At 41.2% G+C, this 19,496-nt stretch overlaps 1 protein-coding gene across 1 annotated transcript; it reads left to right on the plus strand.

Moving 5' to 3' along the window:
- The first annotated feature begins 3,357 nt into the window (after window positions 1–3,357).
- On the plus strand, window positions 3,358–18,436 carry LOC124036524 (testosterone 17-beta-dehydrogenase 3-like). The gene is made up of 11 exons (XM_046351217.1): window positions 3,358–3,619; window positions 11,007–11,053; window positions 15,639–15,714; window positions 15,837–15,944; window positions 16,374–16,441; window positions 16,705–16,749; window positions 17,023–17,057; window positions 17,248–17,329; window positions 17,487–17,552; window positions 17,898–18,047; window positions 18,153–18,436. Exons 1-11 carry the CDS (start codon window positions 3,469–3,471, stop codon window positions 18,246–18,248), a joined length of 924 nt encoding a protein of 307 aa, XP_046207173.1. The 5' UTR covers window positions 3,358–3,468; the 3' UTR covers window positions 18,249–18,436.
- Window positions 18,437–19,496: the final 1,060 nt, after the last annotated feature.

Raw genomic sequence — 19,496 nt, forward strand, 5'->3', positions numbered from 1 at the left:
GTGGGAGATTCATACTGAATCCTTAGGTGTCTTCCTGTATGGAACTGTTTTGCTCTGTGGTCTCCAGGGGGAGGCTCATCCAGGAACAGGCATGACCAGTCGGCCCTATAGGCCAGGGACTTGTGGAGCATGTGGGAAGCGAAGAAGGAACACACTCCTCTGCCCACACCTAGAGGAAGAAGTGAAAAATACTCGTTTGACACAATGACAAAACATTACCCTCTTACAATTATATGGTACCTTTTTGTTGGAATGGCCCTTTAAAAACCAATCAGACATGGTAGTTGTGGTAAAGGGGTAAGTTTTCATGTGCACGTCATGCCCCAGTTCCCACACTTTGCTCGAAGGTGAGGTGAAAGTACGTACCATAAGCTCTGCTGTTGTAATCTCTGTGCCTTTTGATGAAGTGTGTGGTCCAATAGAGGGTGACAAAATGCCACTATTGACCGTTATCCCATGATTAAATAGGTTCACAATAAAATATCAAAATATTTGAGAATCGGCTGTCCGTGACGTAATCTGTGTGAGAATGTTGGGTGGGTGTGTGTGTGTTTGCATATGTTTTACTCAGAATAGATTATACCCAGATCTTAGTTTTTTTTTTCTCACAAGTATGTCATGAATTTTCATAACTCCAAACTGGCAACACTTGTAACGAAGCCAGTTTAACATTGAAAACCTTTCATTGTGCATTCATTTTGTTTGTAGAGATCTTTCACCACACAACCATTGATCCAAAATATGTTTACTGTGAAATATAATCATATAAATTAATCATATATCATCATATATATAATATAAATCCGTTGGTTTAATCACCAAAAAACAACAATTGAGTAAAACCAGTTAATCCAACAGCAAAACATTTAAGATCCATGTTTTAAAATGGCTATTTGAATGTATTATGCTGCAGTACTGTAAATGACTGTAAATGACTACATGACTGTACATTACACTGTTTTCACATTAGGCAATACATTTGCTCTACCCATTAAAGTTGACTGAACATCCCATTTCCATCATTTCTATCCCGTGTGATCAGAGATGTAATCATGTTTTAAAAAGTAAAGAAACAATGTTTAGCTGGTTGATTTGAAAAGTCATAGTCAATCGATCAATAATATAATAATACTCAGCAAAAATGTTTATCATTAATTTACAATCTTTTAGAAACTATGAGAATAGAAAGGTTCAGAACTTTGGTGAAACATCACGGCACAGTTGAAAATTAATTGGCAATTAGAAATCAAAACTGGATGGTTTTCAGAGATAGATGAGAGGGGTTGAGGGTAGCTAAACAAGAAAATGTAACTAATGTAAAATATACCATGACCATAAAATGTATTCTGTATGTAAAAGCCTAAGTACTGTGGTACACTTCATGGGGATGTATTTCTTTCTGTTTTGGACTTTCTGTATTATTTGCATATTGGTATTGTATTGATATTGTATAACTGCACTGTAGGAGCTACAAACAATAGCATTTCACTGCACCTGCTGTAACATCTGCTCATCTGTGTACGTGACCAATACACTTTTATTTGATTTGTTGCATACAGTACATCCCTGATCTTGTCAATATTAGATTTGTATAAAACTTACTGTGAAGTAAAATCACAAGTCATCATCATAATAGTACTTTTGAGTACATAAAATACTTTTTGTTTCTTCTTTCCAGACGTATTGCACGTTTCCCTAACAGTTTTGTTTCAATCACTTTGGCACATTTTTCAGATGTACAGTATTAAAGTAAAAAAACTCTAAGGTGATAACACTTGTAATGCCCATATCTTATGTTTAGAACTTTTAATTGTGCACACATCTTTCACCGCTGATTCATTCATGTAAAATCAAAGTTTTTCGTGAAATATCATGACCACATTTTGTTTAGTCACCAATACACCAGATAATGATAGGCTCACCATTTAGTCATTTTAACTACCATTTAATACAATAGCAAAAAATGAAAGATACACATTTCAAATCTGTTCTTTTTAATGTGCTGAATGGAAAGAGTAGTAGGTGGTAAATCTAATTTTCCATTCAGTATTTGACACTTAAAAAATAAGTGTCCATTAGCAGGTTGTGAGCAAGTTGGGAAATATGTCAGCCTTACAGTTAAATTGTCCGTATACAGTACATACATAAGACACAATCAGAAGTAGGGGTATTGGAAAGCAGTTGACTACTGTAAAAACTTAGCAAGGTGGTGTCTTCCTTTTATGCCCCATGCAACATTGTACAAGATCACCTTTTCTATGTGACTTGTCAACTGATACAATATCGCCTGTCTTCTCTGCTTGAAATTCATCAGCTTACAGTGTATCAATGAAATTCAGATAATGAATGAAATATATTGTTATATACAACCCAGGTATTTCAGCATTGCCTTGTACACTACACTATAATATTTATTTTAATCGCTATGGTACTATTTTCACAACTATGTGGTGAATTTTCAAAAATTTGGTACAGAACTCCAAACTGTTAACACTTGTACCACAGACAGTTTTACATTCAAAACCTTTCAATGTGCATCCATTTTGTTTGTAGACATCTTTCACCACACAATCATTGATCCAACATCTGTGTTTACTGTAAACTATAATGAGTACATTGGTTTAATCGCCAAAACATCCTGCTGCTTTGAATCGTTCCATTTCATGTAATTACAGCCATTCAGCAGCCCTGTGCACAACACCGTAGCAAAACCCAAGCTTACTTTATGGCAATAGAGCTCCCTCTCACCTCTAGTGACTGGTTTTGAAGATATTTCCCGACGTCTTCAGGACTTGGACACATGTCCAATTTCGGTGTCAGTCTTGAACGATCTCCTTGTTCTGAAGAAAGCCTGTATGTATTTTCCAACACTAGAAAAGTAAGTCATCTTGATTTAGCTGTGAGGAAATGCATGAGAGCATTTCTAAATTAAGTCACTAATCATTCTGAATTTGATACAGAGAAGTAGAGGCTACATCTGACAAGCTCACCATTTTGTCCTTAACTGAAATGGAAGCTGTAGCTTGGCCTGATTGGATTTAATTTGGTGTCAGTTTTTGTGTGGCCTTCTCTCTGTGTGTGTGTGTGTGTGTGTGTGTGTGTGTGTGTGTGTGTGTGTGTGTGTGTGTGTGTGTGTGTGTGTGTGTGTGTGTGTGTGTGTGTGTGTGTGTGTGTGTGTGTGTGTGTGTGTGTGTGTGTGTGTGTGTGTGTGTGTGTGTGTTTGTGTGTGTGTGTGTGTGTGTGTGTGTGTGTGTGTGTGTGTGTGTTTGTGTGTTTGTGTGTTTTGTTTATGTATCCTTCTGTGTGTGTGTGTGTGTGGGGGGGCTATGGAAGGGGGCTATGGACTGGCTATTCCCCGGTCATTCCCCAGTGTTTCTGGCTGAGGAGCTGTAGTGTGGTCAAAGCAGACTGAGTCAGAGTTTGTTGTGGCAGGCAGACAGGCAGTTCTAAAGGGCTAGTCTGTGTGCTATGGATTTCATGGAGGTGTTTTTTGTCTCTCTTGGCACTGCAGTCATGGTCTTTTATGGAGTGAAAATGGTCCGCTTTGCTAAGATGTTTCATCCCAGAGTTTGGTTCCCGCAGCCAGAGTCCTTCTTTACATCCATGGGAGAGTGGGCAGGTGAGCTCTGAGTGTGTGTTTAAGCGTGTGTGTTGGCATGTTTAACTATGCTTGTGGGGACTGTGTGTGTGTGTGTGTGTGTGTGTGTGTGTGTGTGTGTGTGTGTGTGTGTGTGTGTGTGTGTGTGTGTGTGTGTGTGTGTGTGTGTGTGTGTGTGTGTGTGTGTGTGTGTGTGTGTGTGTGTGTGTGTGTGTGTTCACTGAATATTGCCATTGGAGGCAAAATAAGTTATTTTATAAGTAAGTAATTGGGAAGAATCATCTGTAAGTAATGTCTCATGAAGTGGTTAAACATTTAAATGAAAATGTTCTACTTGAATGCCTTTCCCTGTAACACCTTGTAGCATCAACCCTCTGACAAGCTGGCTCTAAGGTATTGCACTGGATGTAAAGAAGTGTGGCAACTTGTGATCACAGTGTGATCTCACTGTGCAAATTATACTGAAGGACAACGAGTTCCCTCTGGACCCAGATTAAACCCATTCATTTTTTCCCCAGAGCTTTAAATGTCTGGGTGCCTGGGGAACACTCTGTAAGGTCATTCACAGCCCAGTGGTTCAGTTAGGAGATTTTAAAATCAGCAGTTGCTGTATCAATTGTGGACTTATATTATAAATTAATAATATTTATTTACTTCTAAATGCCTCATGAGTTTAGTTCAACGGTCATACCCCATCAAAACCTAAAAGATACGCTTTTTATAATCCAATGTTTGTAAACAAAGTAAACGTAAACATACACTATATAGCCTCAAAACATGGTTAAAACTCAAATGTTGATATCATAGATGGTCAGTCCTTGCATCCATAGCTCGGTCTATGAATTTGAGAATGGTGACATTTCTTCTGCTGTCATCTGTAAGGTGTAAGGTTTCTTCACTGTTTTATTTGGCGCATGTGACTAATAAAATTAGATTTGATTTGATTTTGATTTGTTCCATCAGCTTTTTACTGAAACAGGGGCAGGGATTACGCTTTATTGTTTCTACTGCTGATTGTCCCTTTAAAGAATAGAGGGGCGTTTAGGTGAGTGAATTAAAGTTGTTTTAAACACAACTATCAATGTCATGCCATAACTATCAATGTCGTGCCATAACTATCAATGTCATGACACAGCTATCAATGCCATTTTAATGTCACATTGATGTCATGTTGACACATTGTATGATCTGCTGGGTTGACATGTTATCTGACACGGTCATCTGGTAATATTATTGGACTGGCTGACATCATTGATAGTCCATGAAAAGTGACTTGCGAAAGTATTCACCCCCTTGGCATTTTTCCTATTTTGTTGCCTTACAAACTGGCATTAAAACAGATTTTTGGGGGGTTTGTATAATTTGATTTACACAACATGCCTACCACTTTGAAGATCAAATGTTTTTATTTATTGTGAAACAAACAAGAAATAACACCAACAAAAAAAACTTGAGTGTGCATAACTATTCATCCCCCCAAAGTCAATACTTTGTAGAACCATCTTTTGCAGCAATTACAGCTGCAAGTCTCTTGGGGTATGTCTCTTTAAGCTTGGCACATCTAGTCGCTAGGATTTTTGCCCATTCTTCAAGGCAAAACTGCTCCAGCTCCTTCAAGTTGGATGGAATCCGCTAGTGTACAGCAATCTTACCACAGATTCTCAATTGGATTGAGATGCCGATGGCAGCATGATCCTGCCACCACCATGCTTCACTGTGGGGATGATGTTCTCGGGGTGATGAGAGGGGTTGGTTTAGCACCAGACATAGAGTTTTCGTTGATGGCCAAAAATATCTATTTTAGTCTCATTTGACCAGAATACCTTCTTACATATGTTTGGGGGAGTCTCCCACATGCCTTTTGGCTTTTTTCTTGCCACTCTACCGTAGAGCCCAGTTTCTGTGGAGTGTACGGCTTAAAGTGGTCCTATGGACAGAAACACCAATCTCCGTTGTGGGGCTTTGCATCTCCTTCAGGGTTATCTTTGTTCTCTTTGTTGCCTATCTTTGCCTGGTCCGTCAGTTGTGTTGGGCGGCCCTCTCTTGGCAGGTTTGTTAAGGTGCCATATTCTTTCATTTTTTTAAATAATGGATTTAATGGTGCTCTGTGGGATGTTCAAAGTTTTGGATATATTTTTTTATAACCCAACCCTGATCTATACTTCTCCACAACTTCATCCTTGACCTGTTTGGAAAGCTCCTTGGTCTTCATTGTGTCAATTGTTTGGTGGTTCCCCTTGCTTAGTGGCGTTGCAGACTCTGGGGCCTTTCAGAATAGGTATATATATATTATATTATATTATATATTATATTATAGTATATTATATATATATATATATATATATATATATATACACACTGAGATCATCTGCCAGATCCTGTGACACTTAAATAAGGTCCACCTGTGTGCAATCTAACTAATTATGTGTCTTCTGAAGGTAATTGGTTGCACTCGATCTTATGTAGGGGTTTCATAGCAAAGGGTGGAATACATATTCACTTACCACTTTTCAATTTTTTTAGACTTACGTGCCTTCAGAACATTTTCACACCCTTTCACTTTTTCAACATTTTGTTGTGTTACAAAGTGGGTTTAAAATTGATTTAATTTAATTGTACAATCTGCACAAACTACTCTGTAATGTCAAAGTGGAAGAAAAATAAAACACTATCTTGATGTTCAACCCTGTGAGTCAGTACATGTTAGAATAACATTTGGCAGAGATTACAGCTGTGAGTTTTTCTGAGTAAATCTCTAAGAGTTTTGCACACCTGGATTGTACAATATTTAACGTTATTATTTTTTAGATTATTCAAGCTCTGTCAGGTTGGTTGTTGATCATTGCTAGACAGCCATTTTCAAGACCATATATTTCAAGCGAACAGTGGTACTTAGTGATGTGTTGTGTTGGATTTTCCCCAAACATAACACTTCATTTTAAAGTTAATTTCTTTGCCACATGTTTTGCAGTATTACTTTAGTGCATATTTTTTAATATTTATATTCTGTACAGGCTCCCTTCTTTTCACTCTGTCAATTAGGTTTGTATTGTGGAATAATTGTGCACTCTCCTCAAACAATAGCATGGTAATCATTCACTGTAATAGCTACTGTAAATTGGACAGTGAAGATAAATTAACAAGAATTTAAGCGTTCTGCCCATATCTGACACAGTTGAAGTCAGACGTTTACATACACATAGGTTGGAGTCATTAAAACTATTTTTTCAACCACTCCATATATTTCTTTAACAAACTATAGTTTTGGCAAGTTAGTTAGGACATCTACTTTGTCCATGACACAAGTAATTTTTCCAACAATTGTTTACAGACAGATTATTTCTCATATAACTCACTGTATCACAATTCCAGTGGGTCAGAAGTTTACATACACTAAGTTGACTGTGCCTTTAAACAGCTTGGAAAATTCCAGAAAATTATGTCATGGCTTTTGAAGCTTCTGATAGGCTAATTGACATCATTTGAGTCAATTGGAGGTGTACGTGTGGATGTATCTCAAGGCCTACATTCAAACTCAGTGCCTATTTGCTTGACATCATGGGAAAATCAAAAGAAATCAGTCAAGACCTCGGAATTTCTTTTGTAGACCTCCACAAGTCTGGTTCATCCTTGGGAACAATTTCCAAATACCTGAAAGTACCACGTTCATCTGTACAAACAATAGTACGCAAGTATAAACACCATGGGACCACGCAGCCGTCATACCGCCCAGGAAGGAGACTCGTTATGTCTCCTAGAGATGAACGTACTTTGCTGTTGTTCTGGGATTGATTTACATGTTTCGCTCCAAAGGACCTTGTGAAGATGCTGGAGGAAACGGGTACAAAAGTATCTATATACACAGTAAAATGAGTCATATTTCAACATAACCTGAAAGGCCGCTCAGCAAGGAAGAGGCAACTGCTCCAAAACCGCCATAAAAAAGCCAGACTACGGTTTGTAATTGCACATGGTAACAAAGATGGTACTTTTTGGAGAATCATTCTCTGGTCAGATGAAACAAAAATAGAACTGTTTGGCCATAATGACCATCATTATGTTTGGAGGAGAAAGGGGAGGCTTGAAAGCCAACGAACACCATCCCAACCATGAAGCACGGGGGTGGCAGCATCATGTTGTGGGGGTGCTTTGCTGCAGGATGGACTGGTGCACTTCACATAATAGATGGCATCATGAGGGAGGAAATTGATGTGGATATTATGAAGCAACATCTCAAGACATCACTCAGGAAGTTAAAGCTTGGTTCTTCCAAATGGACAATGACCCCAAGCCTACTTCCAAAGTTGTGGCAAAATGGCTTAAGGACAACAAGTCAATGTATTGGAGTGGCCATCACAAAGCCCTGATCTCATCCTATAGAAGAACTGAAAAAGCGTGGGCGAACAAGGAAGCCTACAAACCTGACTCAGTTACACCAGCTCTGTCAGGAGGAATGGGCCAAATTTCACCCAACTTATTGTGGGAAGCTTGTGGAAGGCTACCCAAAGCGTTTGGCCCAAGTTAAACAATTTAAAGGAAATACTACCAAATACTAATTGAGTCTATGTAAACTTCTGACCCACTGGGAATTTGATGAAAGAAATAAAAGCTGAAATAAATCATTCTCTCTACTATTATTCTGACATTTCACATTCTTAAAATAAAGTGGGTGATCCTAACTGACCTAAAACAGGGAATTTTTCTAGGATTAAATGTCAGGAATTGTGAAAATCTGAGGTTAAATGTATTTGGCTAAGGTGCATGTAAACTTCCAACCTCAGTTGTATTTGAGATCATTTTTAAATGATGTTAAACACCAAATCATGTTAAACACTTTTGCACACAGAGTGAGTCAATGAAACGTATTATGTGACTTGTTCAGCAAATTTTGACTACTGAATTTATTTAAACCTGCCATAACAAAATGGTTGTATACTTATTGATTCAAGACATTTCAGTTTTTCATTTTGGATGGATTTTGAAAAGATAATTTCACTTTGACATCAAGGCTATTGTGTGTAGGCCAGTGATCTAAATTTAATCCATAAAAAAATCAGGCTGTAACACGACAAAATGTGGAAAGGATGTGAATACTTTCTGAAAGCAGTTTATATAGTCAGACTTATATAGTCAGAAAGTCTCCGAGTCAGTTTCCTAAAAGATCACATCCTGACCTAATATTATACCACACTGTATGGGACATTGAGCGCTAAGCAATCAAAATACATACACGCCCACACACCAACTGAAACACACAGGGACACACACAACTATTCCTGTGGTCCTGAGGGAGCAGTCAACTGGTGTTACTGGGTCCTCTTCTCCTCTGAGTGTGTTCTGCCTCCCACAGTGCTATAAACTGTGGTGTTCTCTTTCCACATAAAGGACCAACAATACGCAGCCTGACCACCTCCCTTTTCCCAAGCTCTGCTTCTATTCCATTCCAATCCAGCACAGGGGGGAAAAAAGCAATTAGAACAGTATGTTCTGGAGCGTATTATCCTCTTCCTTCCCCTTAACCTGGAGGAGTCTCTCAAGCTCATTTGAAATCAAATGAACATATGTTTGTTTCTCTTTCTCTGTTTCCTTTCACTATCAAGCGTTTTTGAGTGTTCGTGACATGTTTGGTTAGAGTGTGTGAGTATGTGTGTGTTTGTGTAGCCTTCAGTCTGTGTAAGTGTGTGTTTGTGTAGCCTTCAGTCTGTGTCTGTGTGTATGTGTGTGTTTGTGTAGCCTTCAGTGTGTGTCTGTGTGTGTGTGTTTGTGTAGCCTTCAGTGTCCCATACCGTGTTGTTTCTAATTCTTCCTCTGTGGGAAGTTTTTGGTGCGTTAAGATGTGCTTTGCGTCTGTTCTTTCTTCATCTCTCTGCCCTGAAGCAATGCAGGAGAAGATAAGAGGAGGAAAACAGACAGTCTGGACATTGTACATTCAGAGGAGACTGGATATACTTCCGCTAGCTACTGAGGGAGAAAGACACGCAGGCTAGCTTGGACAGCCCTAAGACCACTCAGTTCTGTTAAGATACTGCTGCCTTTGTTATTTTAAGGTCAATAAACAATGCAGCCTTAACATCCCTCCCTTCCCCTCAGAGTGGAACATACCAGCGCTTCTGTGGTAGAGTTTGATTCAAAGGTTCTCGAAGGCTGGAGTTGTTATTCTGAGCTTTTATGTTCACTATCACTGTGTGTTTGTGTTCCCAAGCATAAACAATTAGTCAATTCCATTAGTCAAAGACAAACAACAATATTCTTCTGGCCTGTTGGTTTACCGAGGCATGGTGAAGACGAACATTTTTAGTTTTTGTTCGCTCTTCAAGCCAGGCACTGCCTCATGGTCAGAAAGTATGGATGAGTTTGTTACTGGGCCCACAGAGAAATAAACACCGGACTGTAAATACTGCAGCAATACTGAAAACACTCCAAATAATTATGCAATTTATGAAAGTAATGTATCTCTTTTGCTAGCATGACACTGCTAGCATGACACTGTATAACAATTAATAGTCCAAATCAGAAATTGTAGTGTTTTGCTTAGTTGCCCAATACAATTAACCCTGAATTCTGTATCCATGGACGCAAACCAGACATTCATTCTAAATGTTCCACTGCCATACTGTCTGACAACGTTCTTATCCCTTGCTTGCTTGATAGCCAACTATGACTAACTTACAGTCACGTCAAACAGTGCAGCCAGAATAATAGTTTAAGCTGTTTTCTAGTGACATTGTTTTGGATACATCCATAACAATGAGCAAACAAAATGTTAGTCTAAAAGAAATGTGAGATAATGTCTATATGTTTTTTATAGTGGATATCAAGTTTATAAGGTGCCTGGCTGGGCTGATGAGACAGTGGATTGTGCAGTCAGATGGAACAGAGTAAATAGGCATTTAACGTTGTAGATTTAGCCGGTGGTAACTTGTGGAATAGACTCCAGCTGGAATGCAGTTTTAACCAATCAGCATTCAGGATTAGACCCACCCATTGTAAAATGTCAGTGTATAAAACACACAGACAGTTCTAGAATGAGTACATACTGCATGTGTGTGCGTGAACAGAAATCAGACTCATCAGGACAAAGGTCAAATTAAACACACAGAGACTGATCTCCTGTTGGTTCTCTGTCCTTGCGGTCCTTTTATCAGAACTGAGGAACACGCTGTATGTATATGAGTACACTGTGTCAGGACAAGATAGCACATGCAAACAAACACAGAAGAAAATTCCTATTTTTATTGTCTGCAGGAGAGGAGAGGGAAGAGGAAAGGGAAGTTCTAAGTGGAGCAGTACACCCATGCTGTGGTGAATGAAGCCTGTAGTGGTGGGAAATGTTACTGCCTGGTTACTTCTATCAGCTATGTGGAAAGAGATTTCCAGTGACATCCTATCCCACTTTCCTCTGTTGCAGTGGTCACTGGTGGGTCAGATGGAATAGGGAGGGCATATGCCTTTGAAGTAAGTTCCCATTGTTGTTTTTGAATATTCCTGTGACATCCCAACGGTCCATCACTTTCTCCTACGGTTTAATGCTACCTGTCTGTCCATCACTAACTCCTGTGGTTCAACCCTACCTGTCTGTCCAACACTAACTCCTGTGGTTCAACCCTACCTGTCTATCCATCACTAACTCCTGTGGTTCAACCCTACCTGTCTGTCCAACACTAACTCCTGTGGTTCAACTCTACCTGTCTGTCCATCACTAACTCCTGTGGTTCAACCCTACCTGTCTGTCCAACACTAACTCCTGTGGTTCAACCCTACCTGTCTGTCCATCACTAACTCCTGTGGTTCAGCCCTACCTGTCTGTCCAACACTAACTCCTGTGGTTCAACTCTACCTGTCTGTCCATCACTAACTCCTGTGGTTCAACCCTACCTGTCTGTCCATCACTAACTCCTGTGGTTCAACCCTACCTGTCTGTCCATCACTAACTCCTGTGGTTCAACCCTACCTGTCTGTCCATCACTAACTCCTGTGGTTCAACCCTACCTGTCTGTCCAACACTAACTCCTGTGGTTCAACTCTACCTGTCTGTCCAACACTAACTCCTGTGGTTCAACCCTACCTGTCTGTCCACCACTAACTCCTGTGGTTCAACCCTACCTGTCTGTCCAACACTAACTCCTGTGGTTCAACCCTACCTGTCTGTCCGACACTAACTCCTGTGGTTCAACCCTACCTGTCTGTCCATCACTAACTCCTGTGGTTCAACCCTACCTGTCTGTCCAACACTAACTCCTGTGGTTCAACCCTACCCGTCTGTCCAACACTAACTCCTGTGGTTCAACCCTACCTGTCTGTCCAACACTAACTCCTGTGGTTCAACCCTACCTGTCTGTCCAACACTAACTCCTGTGGTTCAACCCTACCTGTCTGTCCATAACTCACCCCTTGTTCAACTCTACCTGTCTGTCCAACACTAACTCCTGTGGTTCAGCCCTACCTGTCTGTCCATCACTAACTCCTGTGGTTCAACCCTACCTGTCTGTCCAACACTAACTCCTGTGGTTCAACCCTACCTGTCTGTCCTACACTAACTCCTGTGGTTCAACCCTACCTGTCTGTCCAACACTAACTCCTGTGGTTCAACCCTACCTGTCTGTCCATCACTAACTCCTGTGGTTCAACCCTACCTGTCTGTCCAACACTAACTCCTGTGGTTCAACCCTACCCGTCTGTCCAACACTAACTCCTGTGGTTCAACCCTACCTGTCTGTCCAACACTAACTCCTGTGGTTCAACCCTACCTGTCTGTCCAACACTAACTCCTGTGGTTCAACCCTACCTGTCTGTCCATAACTCACCCCTTGTTCAACTCTACCTGTCTGTCCAACACTAACTCCTGTGGTTCAACCCTACCTGTCTGTCCATCACTAACTCCTGTGGTTCAACACTACCTGTCTGTCCATCACTAACTCCTGTGGTTCAGCCCTACCTGTCTGTCCATCACTAACTCCTGTGGTTCAACCCTACCTGTCTGTCCAACACTAACTCCTGTGGTTCAACCCTACCTGTCTGTCCTACACTAACTCCTGTGGTTCAACCCTACCTGTCTGTCCAACACTAACTCCTGTGGTTCAACCCTACCTGTCTGTCCATCACTAACTCCTGTGGTTCAACCCTACCTGTCTGTCCAACACTAACTCCTGTGGTTCAACCCTACCTGTCTGTCCAACACTAACTCCTGTGGTTCAATCCTACCTGTCTGTCCAACACTAACTCCTGTGGTTCAACCCTACCTGTCTGTCCAACACTAACTCCTGTGGTTCAACCCTACCTGTCTGTCCAACACTAACTCCTGTGGTTCAATCCTACCTGTCTGTCCAACACTAACTCCCATGGTTCAACCCTACCTGTCTGTCCATCACTAACTCCTGTGGTTCAATCCTACCTGTCTGTCCAACACTAACTCCCGTGGTTCAACCCTACCTGTCTGTCCAACACTAACTCCTGTGGTTCAACCCTACCTGTCTGTCCAACACTAACTCCTGTGGTTCAACCCTACCTGTCTGTCCATCACTAACTCCCGTGGTTCAACACTACCTGTCTGTCCATCACTAACTCCTGTGGTTCAGCCCTACCTGTCTGTCCAACACTAACTCCTGTGGTTCAACCCTACCTGTCTGTCCATCACTGACTCTTGGTTTCTCAAATGATTGCCTCGCCTCGTTCACCAACTACTTCTCTGATAGAGTTCAGTGTGCCAAATCGGAGGGTCTGTTGTCCGGACCTCTGGCAGTCTCTATGGGGGTGCTCTGTATACATCAATGATGTTGCTCTTGCTGCTGGTGAGTCTCTGATCCACCTCTACGCAGACGACACCATTCTGTATACTTCTGGCCCTTCTTTGGACACTGTGTTAACAACCCTCCAGGCAAGCTTCAATGCCATACAACTCTCCTTCCATGGCCTCCAATTGCTCTTAAATACAAATAAAACTAAATGCATGCACTTCAACCGATCGCTGCCTGCACGTGCCCGCCTGTCCAACATCACTACTCTGGACGGCTCTGACTTAGAATACGTGGACAACTACACATACCTAGGTGTCTGGTTAGACTATAAACTCTCCTTCCAGACCCACATCAAACATCTCCAATCCAAAGTTACATCTAGAATTGGCTTCCTTTTTCGCAACAAAGCATCCTTCACTCATGCTGCCAAACATACCCTTGTAAAACTGACCATCCTACCAATCCTCGACTTCGGCGATGTCATTTACAAAATAGCCTCCAATACCCTACTCAACTAATTGGATGCAGTCTATCACAATGCCACCCGTTTTGTCACCAAAGCCCCATATACTACCCACCATTGCGACCTGTACGCTCTCGTTGGCTGGCCCTCGCTTCATACTCGTTGCCAAACCCACTGGCTCCAGGTCATCTACAAGACCCTGCTAGGTAAAGTCCCCCCTTATCTCAGCTCGCTGGTCACCATAGCATCACCCACCTGTAGCACGCGCTCCAGCAGGTATATCTCTCTGGTCACCCCCAAAACCAATTCTTTCTTTGCCCTTCTCTCCTTCCAGTTCTCTGTTGCCAATGACTGTAACGAACTACAAAAATCTCTGAAACTGGAAACACTTACCTCCCTCACTAGCTTTAAGCACCAGCTGTCAGAGCAGCTCACAGATTACTGCACCTGTACATAGCCCATCTATAATTTAGCCCAAACAACTACCTCTTTCCCTACTGTATTTATTTTATTTTATTTATTTTTCTCCTTTGCACCCCATTATTTTTTATTTCTACTTTGCTCATTCTTCCACTGCAAATCTACCATTCCAGTGTTTTACTTGCTATATTGTATTTACTTTGCCACCATGGCCTTTTGTTGCCTTTACCTCCCTTATCTCACCTCATTTGCTCACATTGTATATAGACTTGTTTCTACTGTATTATTGAATGTGTTTGTTTTACTCCATGTGTAACTCTGTGTCGTTGTATGTGTCAAACTGCTTTGCTTTATCTGGCCAGGTCACAATTGTAAATGAGAACTTGTTCTCAAGTTGCCTTACCTGGTTAAATAAAGGTGAAATAAAAAATAAAATAAAAATAAACTCCTGTGGTTCAACCCTACCTGTCTGTCCATCACTAACTCCTGTGTTTCAACACTACCTGTCTCTCCATCACTAACTCCTGTGGTTCAACACTACCTGTCTCTCCATCACTAACTCCTGTGGTTCAACACTACCTGTCTCTCCATCACTAACTCCTGTGGTTCAACACTACCTGTCTCTCCATCACTAACTCCTGTGGTTCAACCCTACCTGTCGTTCCATCACTAACTCCTGTGGTTCAACACTACCTGTCTCTCCATCACTAACTCCTGTGGTTCAACACTACCTGTCTCTCCATCACTAACTCCTGTGGTTCAACCCTACCTGTCGTTCCATCACTAACTCCTGTGGTTCAACACTACCTGTCTGTCCATCACTAACTCCTGTGGTTCAACACTACCTGTCTCTCCATCACTAACTCCTGTGGTTCAGCCCTACCTGTCGTTCCATCACTAACTCCCGTGGTTCAACCCTACCTGTCTGTCCATCACTAACTCCCGTGGTTCAACACTACCTGTCTCTCCATCACTAACTCCTGTGGTTCAACCCTACCTGTCTGTCCATCACTGACTCCTGTGGTTCAACACTACCTGTCTGTCCATCACTAACTCCTGTGGTTCAACACTACCTGTCTGTCCATCACTAACTCCCGTGGTTCAACCCTACCTGTCTGTCCATCACTAACTCCCGTGGTTCAACACTACCTGTCTCTCCATCACTAACTCCTGTGGTTCAAAACTACCTGTCTGTCCATCACTGACTCCTGTGGTTCAACACTACCTGTCTGTCCATCACTAACTCCTGTGGTTCAACACTACCTGTCTCTCCATCACTAACTCCTGTGGTTCAAAACTACCTGTCTGTCCATCACTGACTCCTGTGGTTCAACACTACCTGTCTGTCCATCACTAACTCCTGTGGTTCAACACTACCTGTCTGTCCATCACTAACTCCTGTGGTTCCATCCCACTTGTGCAGCTGGCAGGACGTGGGCTGAACGTGGTGATCCTGAGCAGAACCAAGGACAAACTGGATCGGGTGGCACTGGAGATAGGTGGGAGGAACTAACATCCTTCTTCTTCTGGGATGAGCAACATTGTCATTGGGGACTGTTTAGGTCAATGGGATCAATGATGTATCTATTGATCTTCATTCCGTGGCATTGCTCTTTCACAGAAGAAACCACGGGTCAGAAAGTGAAAGTGATCGTAGCCGACTTCACTGAGGATGACATGTACGAGTGCATTAAGGAGAAGCTGAAAGACTTAAATATTGGTGTATTAGGTACGTGGTTTTTAGATTTTTGTAAGTGCAGTAAGTTAAAAATGAGTTTATAAACGGGGTGGTTTGAGCTCTAAATGATGATTGGCTGAAAGTCATGGTATATCAGACTATATTCCCCGGCTATGACAAAACATATCTATATTTTGAAGGTTCTAATTACGTTGGTAACCAGTTTTTAATAGCAATAAGGCACAATAGGGGTTTGTGGTATATGGCCAACATACCACAGCTAATGGCTGTATCCAGGTATTCCATGTTGCGTTGTGCGTTCAGAACAGCCCTAAGCCTTGGTACATTGGCCATATACCACACCACCTTGAGACTTATTGCTTAAGTATAGTATTATAAATAAGATAAGGTGAAATAATGATCTCCAAAAATGGTCTACCAAATGTCAATGAAAGTTAACATTTTATCCAATCCACACAGTGAATAACGTGGGGATTCTACCCAGTCATATTCCGTGCAAGTTCCTGCAGACTAAATACCTGGAACAGGTGAGAGGAGTCAGACACTATTGGTTCTCTATTAGCCTGTCCTCGTACCTCACATGTCCTCTCACCTACATTGATGTTTGATGTTACCTGGTGGGAGACAGAAGACAAGGAAAGGGAAACACACTTCACTATTGGTTCTCTATTAGCCTGTCCTCGTACCTCACATGTCCTCTCACCTACATTGATGTTTGATGTTACCTGGTGGGAGACAGAAGACAAGGAAAGGGAAACACACTTCACTATTGTATTTTTTTTCCTTCCAGAAAATTACTAAAGTGATCAACTGCAATGTGAAAGCCTTGGTCAAGGTGGGTAGACTTACTGCTATTGAATTGCATCAGGTGTTTATGCTTAAAAAGGTATACCTCAGGATGTTGGCAATGACGCCCTTTATCTACTTCCCCAGAGTCAGATGAACTCTTGGATACCATTTGTATGTCTCTGTGTCCTGTATGAGGGAAGTTAGAGGTAGTTTCGCGGGCCAATGATAAGTAGCGTTAGCGCAATGAGTGGAAGTCTATGGGTATCGCTTTAGGTGTCTGCTTGTTTTTAACGGACTTGTCTTATACTTTATCCCACAGATGTGCCAAATAGTCCTGCCAGGGATGGAGATGAGGTGTTTTTGGAGAGAGGTTTTCCTCAATATAATATTGAGACTTCACACTGTCAATTAATCAAAAGTCCAGTTTACTGAAATTGTCTGTTGATTGCTTGATGAACATATGTTGATGAATGTTAGGAGTAGAGCTTGAGTAGTCCTGACCAGAGCCATGTATTTGGATGTATATTCTCTTATGCCCTTACAGAGGGAAGGGAATGATCGTGAACATCTCCTCTGGTGTGGCCAGTGTTCCTTCCCCCATATACACCATGTACTGCGCATCAAAGGCTAGTAAAGATCTGCTCTGTCTTTCACTTTGAAATCGCTTCTCTTAGCTTAATTTAAGTACAGGATGATCAGTAAGTTGTTGAAAAAAATGTCTGGAATTAGTGTAACAAATAATCAAAGTGATTTCAATGTTTCTATGTGTCGGTCTCTGTCCAGGTGTTTGTGGAGAGGTTCTCTCAAGGTCTGCAGGCTGAATATAAAGCTAAAGGAGTCATGATACAGGTGCAGTGATACATCTAAGCAGCAGTGTGCACGGCTCTATTTTACATTCATACGAAAGGGGGAAGGGTGCTCAAATGATTCGTATGTGCACTGACTGTGTACTGGGGATCTGCTATCAGAGCTGGGGTGAATTCTATAGAAATTTAGTCAGTTTAGCTGGTGAATTGAAATTCTAGCTTAATCAATCATTTAAAAAAGTACTCAAGGGAAATAAATGCCACTTTTGAATTGGAAGTTGAATTCACTTCCACACTTGACTGATTTGAAAAGGAACTGATCTCTGACTTTGTCTGCTCTATTTGTCTGATTTACTCTATTTATCATTCCTGTATCTCTGTGTCACAGGCAGTGGCTCCATTTGGCGTGTCCACCCCCATGACAGGCTACCAGAAGCCCAACATGGTGACCCTGACAGCAGAGGACTTTGTCAGGTCGTCCCTGGAGTACCTCCTAGCCGGGGACAAGACCTACGGCAGCATTTGCCACACAGTACTGGTAAAACACAAGAGAACATGTACAGATTTGGAAAGGAGTAGTATTTACAGTGTATAGTCAGAGCCATCACTGAAACCATGCCACTTGCCTCTCTCCCTCCTACAGGGTTGGATGGTAAAGACTGTTCCCAAGCAGATCCTCCATAGTGAGATCATGCAGGACAGTCTACTGGAATATGTGAAGAAAAGACTGGGGAAATAGGTGATAGATCACACATACACTATTTTGTCATCATATACTGTGCTTTCAGAAAGTATTCACACCCCTTGACTTTTTCCACATTTTGTTGTGTTACGGCCTGAAATTGATTAAATTGAGATTGTGTAAATGGCCCATAATGTTTTTAGACATTTTTACAAATGAATAAAAATTTAAAGCTGACATTTCTTGAGTCAATAGGTATTCAACCCCTTTGTTATGGCAAGCCTAAATAAGTTCAGGAGTAAAAATGTCCTTAGTGTTTAACATGATTTTTGAATAACTACCGCATCTCTGTACCCCACACATACAATTGTCTGCAAGGTTCAGTTGAGCAGTGAATTTCAAAACACAGATTCAACCACAAAGACCAGGGAGGCATTCCAATGCCTCGCAAAGAAGGGCACCTATGGTCGATGGGTAAAAATAAAAAAGCAGATATTGAATATCCTTTGAGCATGCTGAAGTTAATAATTACACTTTGTCACTTCAAATTAAAACTTCTTAAGGCTAGGCCCCTTTTTCTCCACTTCCTGTCTGAACTACATGCCCAAAGTAAACTGCCTGTTGCTCAGGCCCTGAAGAAAGGATATTTTTTTTAATTTTACCTTTATTTAACTAGGCAAGTCAGTTAAGAACAAATTCTTATTTTCAATGATGGCCTAGGAACAGTGGGTTAACTGCCTGTTCAGGGGTAGAACGACAGATTTGTACCTTGTCAGCTCAGGGATTTGAACTTGCAACCTTCCGGTTACTAGTCCAACGCTCTAACCACTAGGCTACCCTGCCACCCCAATGCATATAATTGGTACTATTTGAAAGAAAACACTTTGATGTTTGTAGAAATGTAAAACTAATTTAGGAGAATATAACACAACATATATGGTAGGAGAAAATCCAAAGAAAAACCAACCAGAAATGTCTTGTCTTGAGAGACCATCCTCTTAGAATGGCAAGTACGAGGCGTTTTGAAAATAAGCTCCCTGGATGCAATTCCCATGGCTTCCACATGGTGTCAGTAGTATATGTTCAGGGTTTCAGGCTTGTAACTTCAAACATGAAGAAGAAATATCCATTTTAGTACAGGGACACAGTCTTGGAAATTCATGTTTGCGTGCCATGAAGACAGGACACACCTGATAAAATTGGTTTCCTATTGAACATACTTCTTTCCGTAAAAATATTGTAGTTTGATTACATTTTAGGGTATCTAAGGGGTAAATAGAAACTTTTGACTTTTGACTGATTTTC

Source organism: Oncorhynchus gorbuscha, linkage group LG05 (genome assembly GCF_021184085.1).
Source record: "Oncorhynchus gorbuscha isolate QuinsamMale2020 ecotype Even-year linkage group LG05, OgorEven_v1.0, whole genome shotgun sequence".
In the NCBI taxonomy this organism is placed as follows: Eukaryota; Metazoa; Chordata; class Actinopteri; order Salmoniformes; family Salmonidae; genus Oncorhynchus; species Oncorhynchus gorbuscha.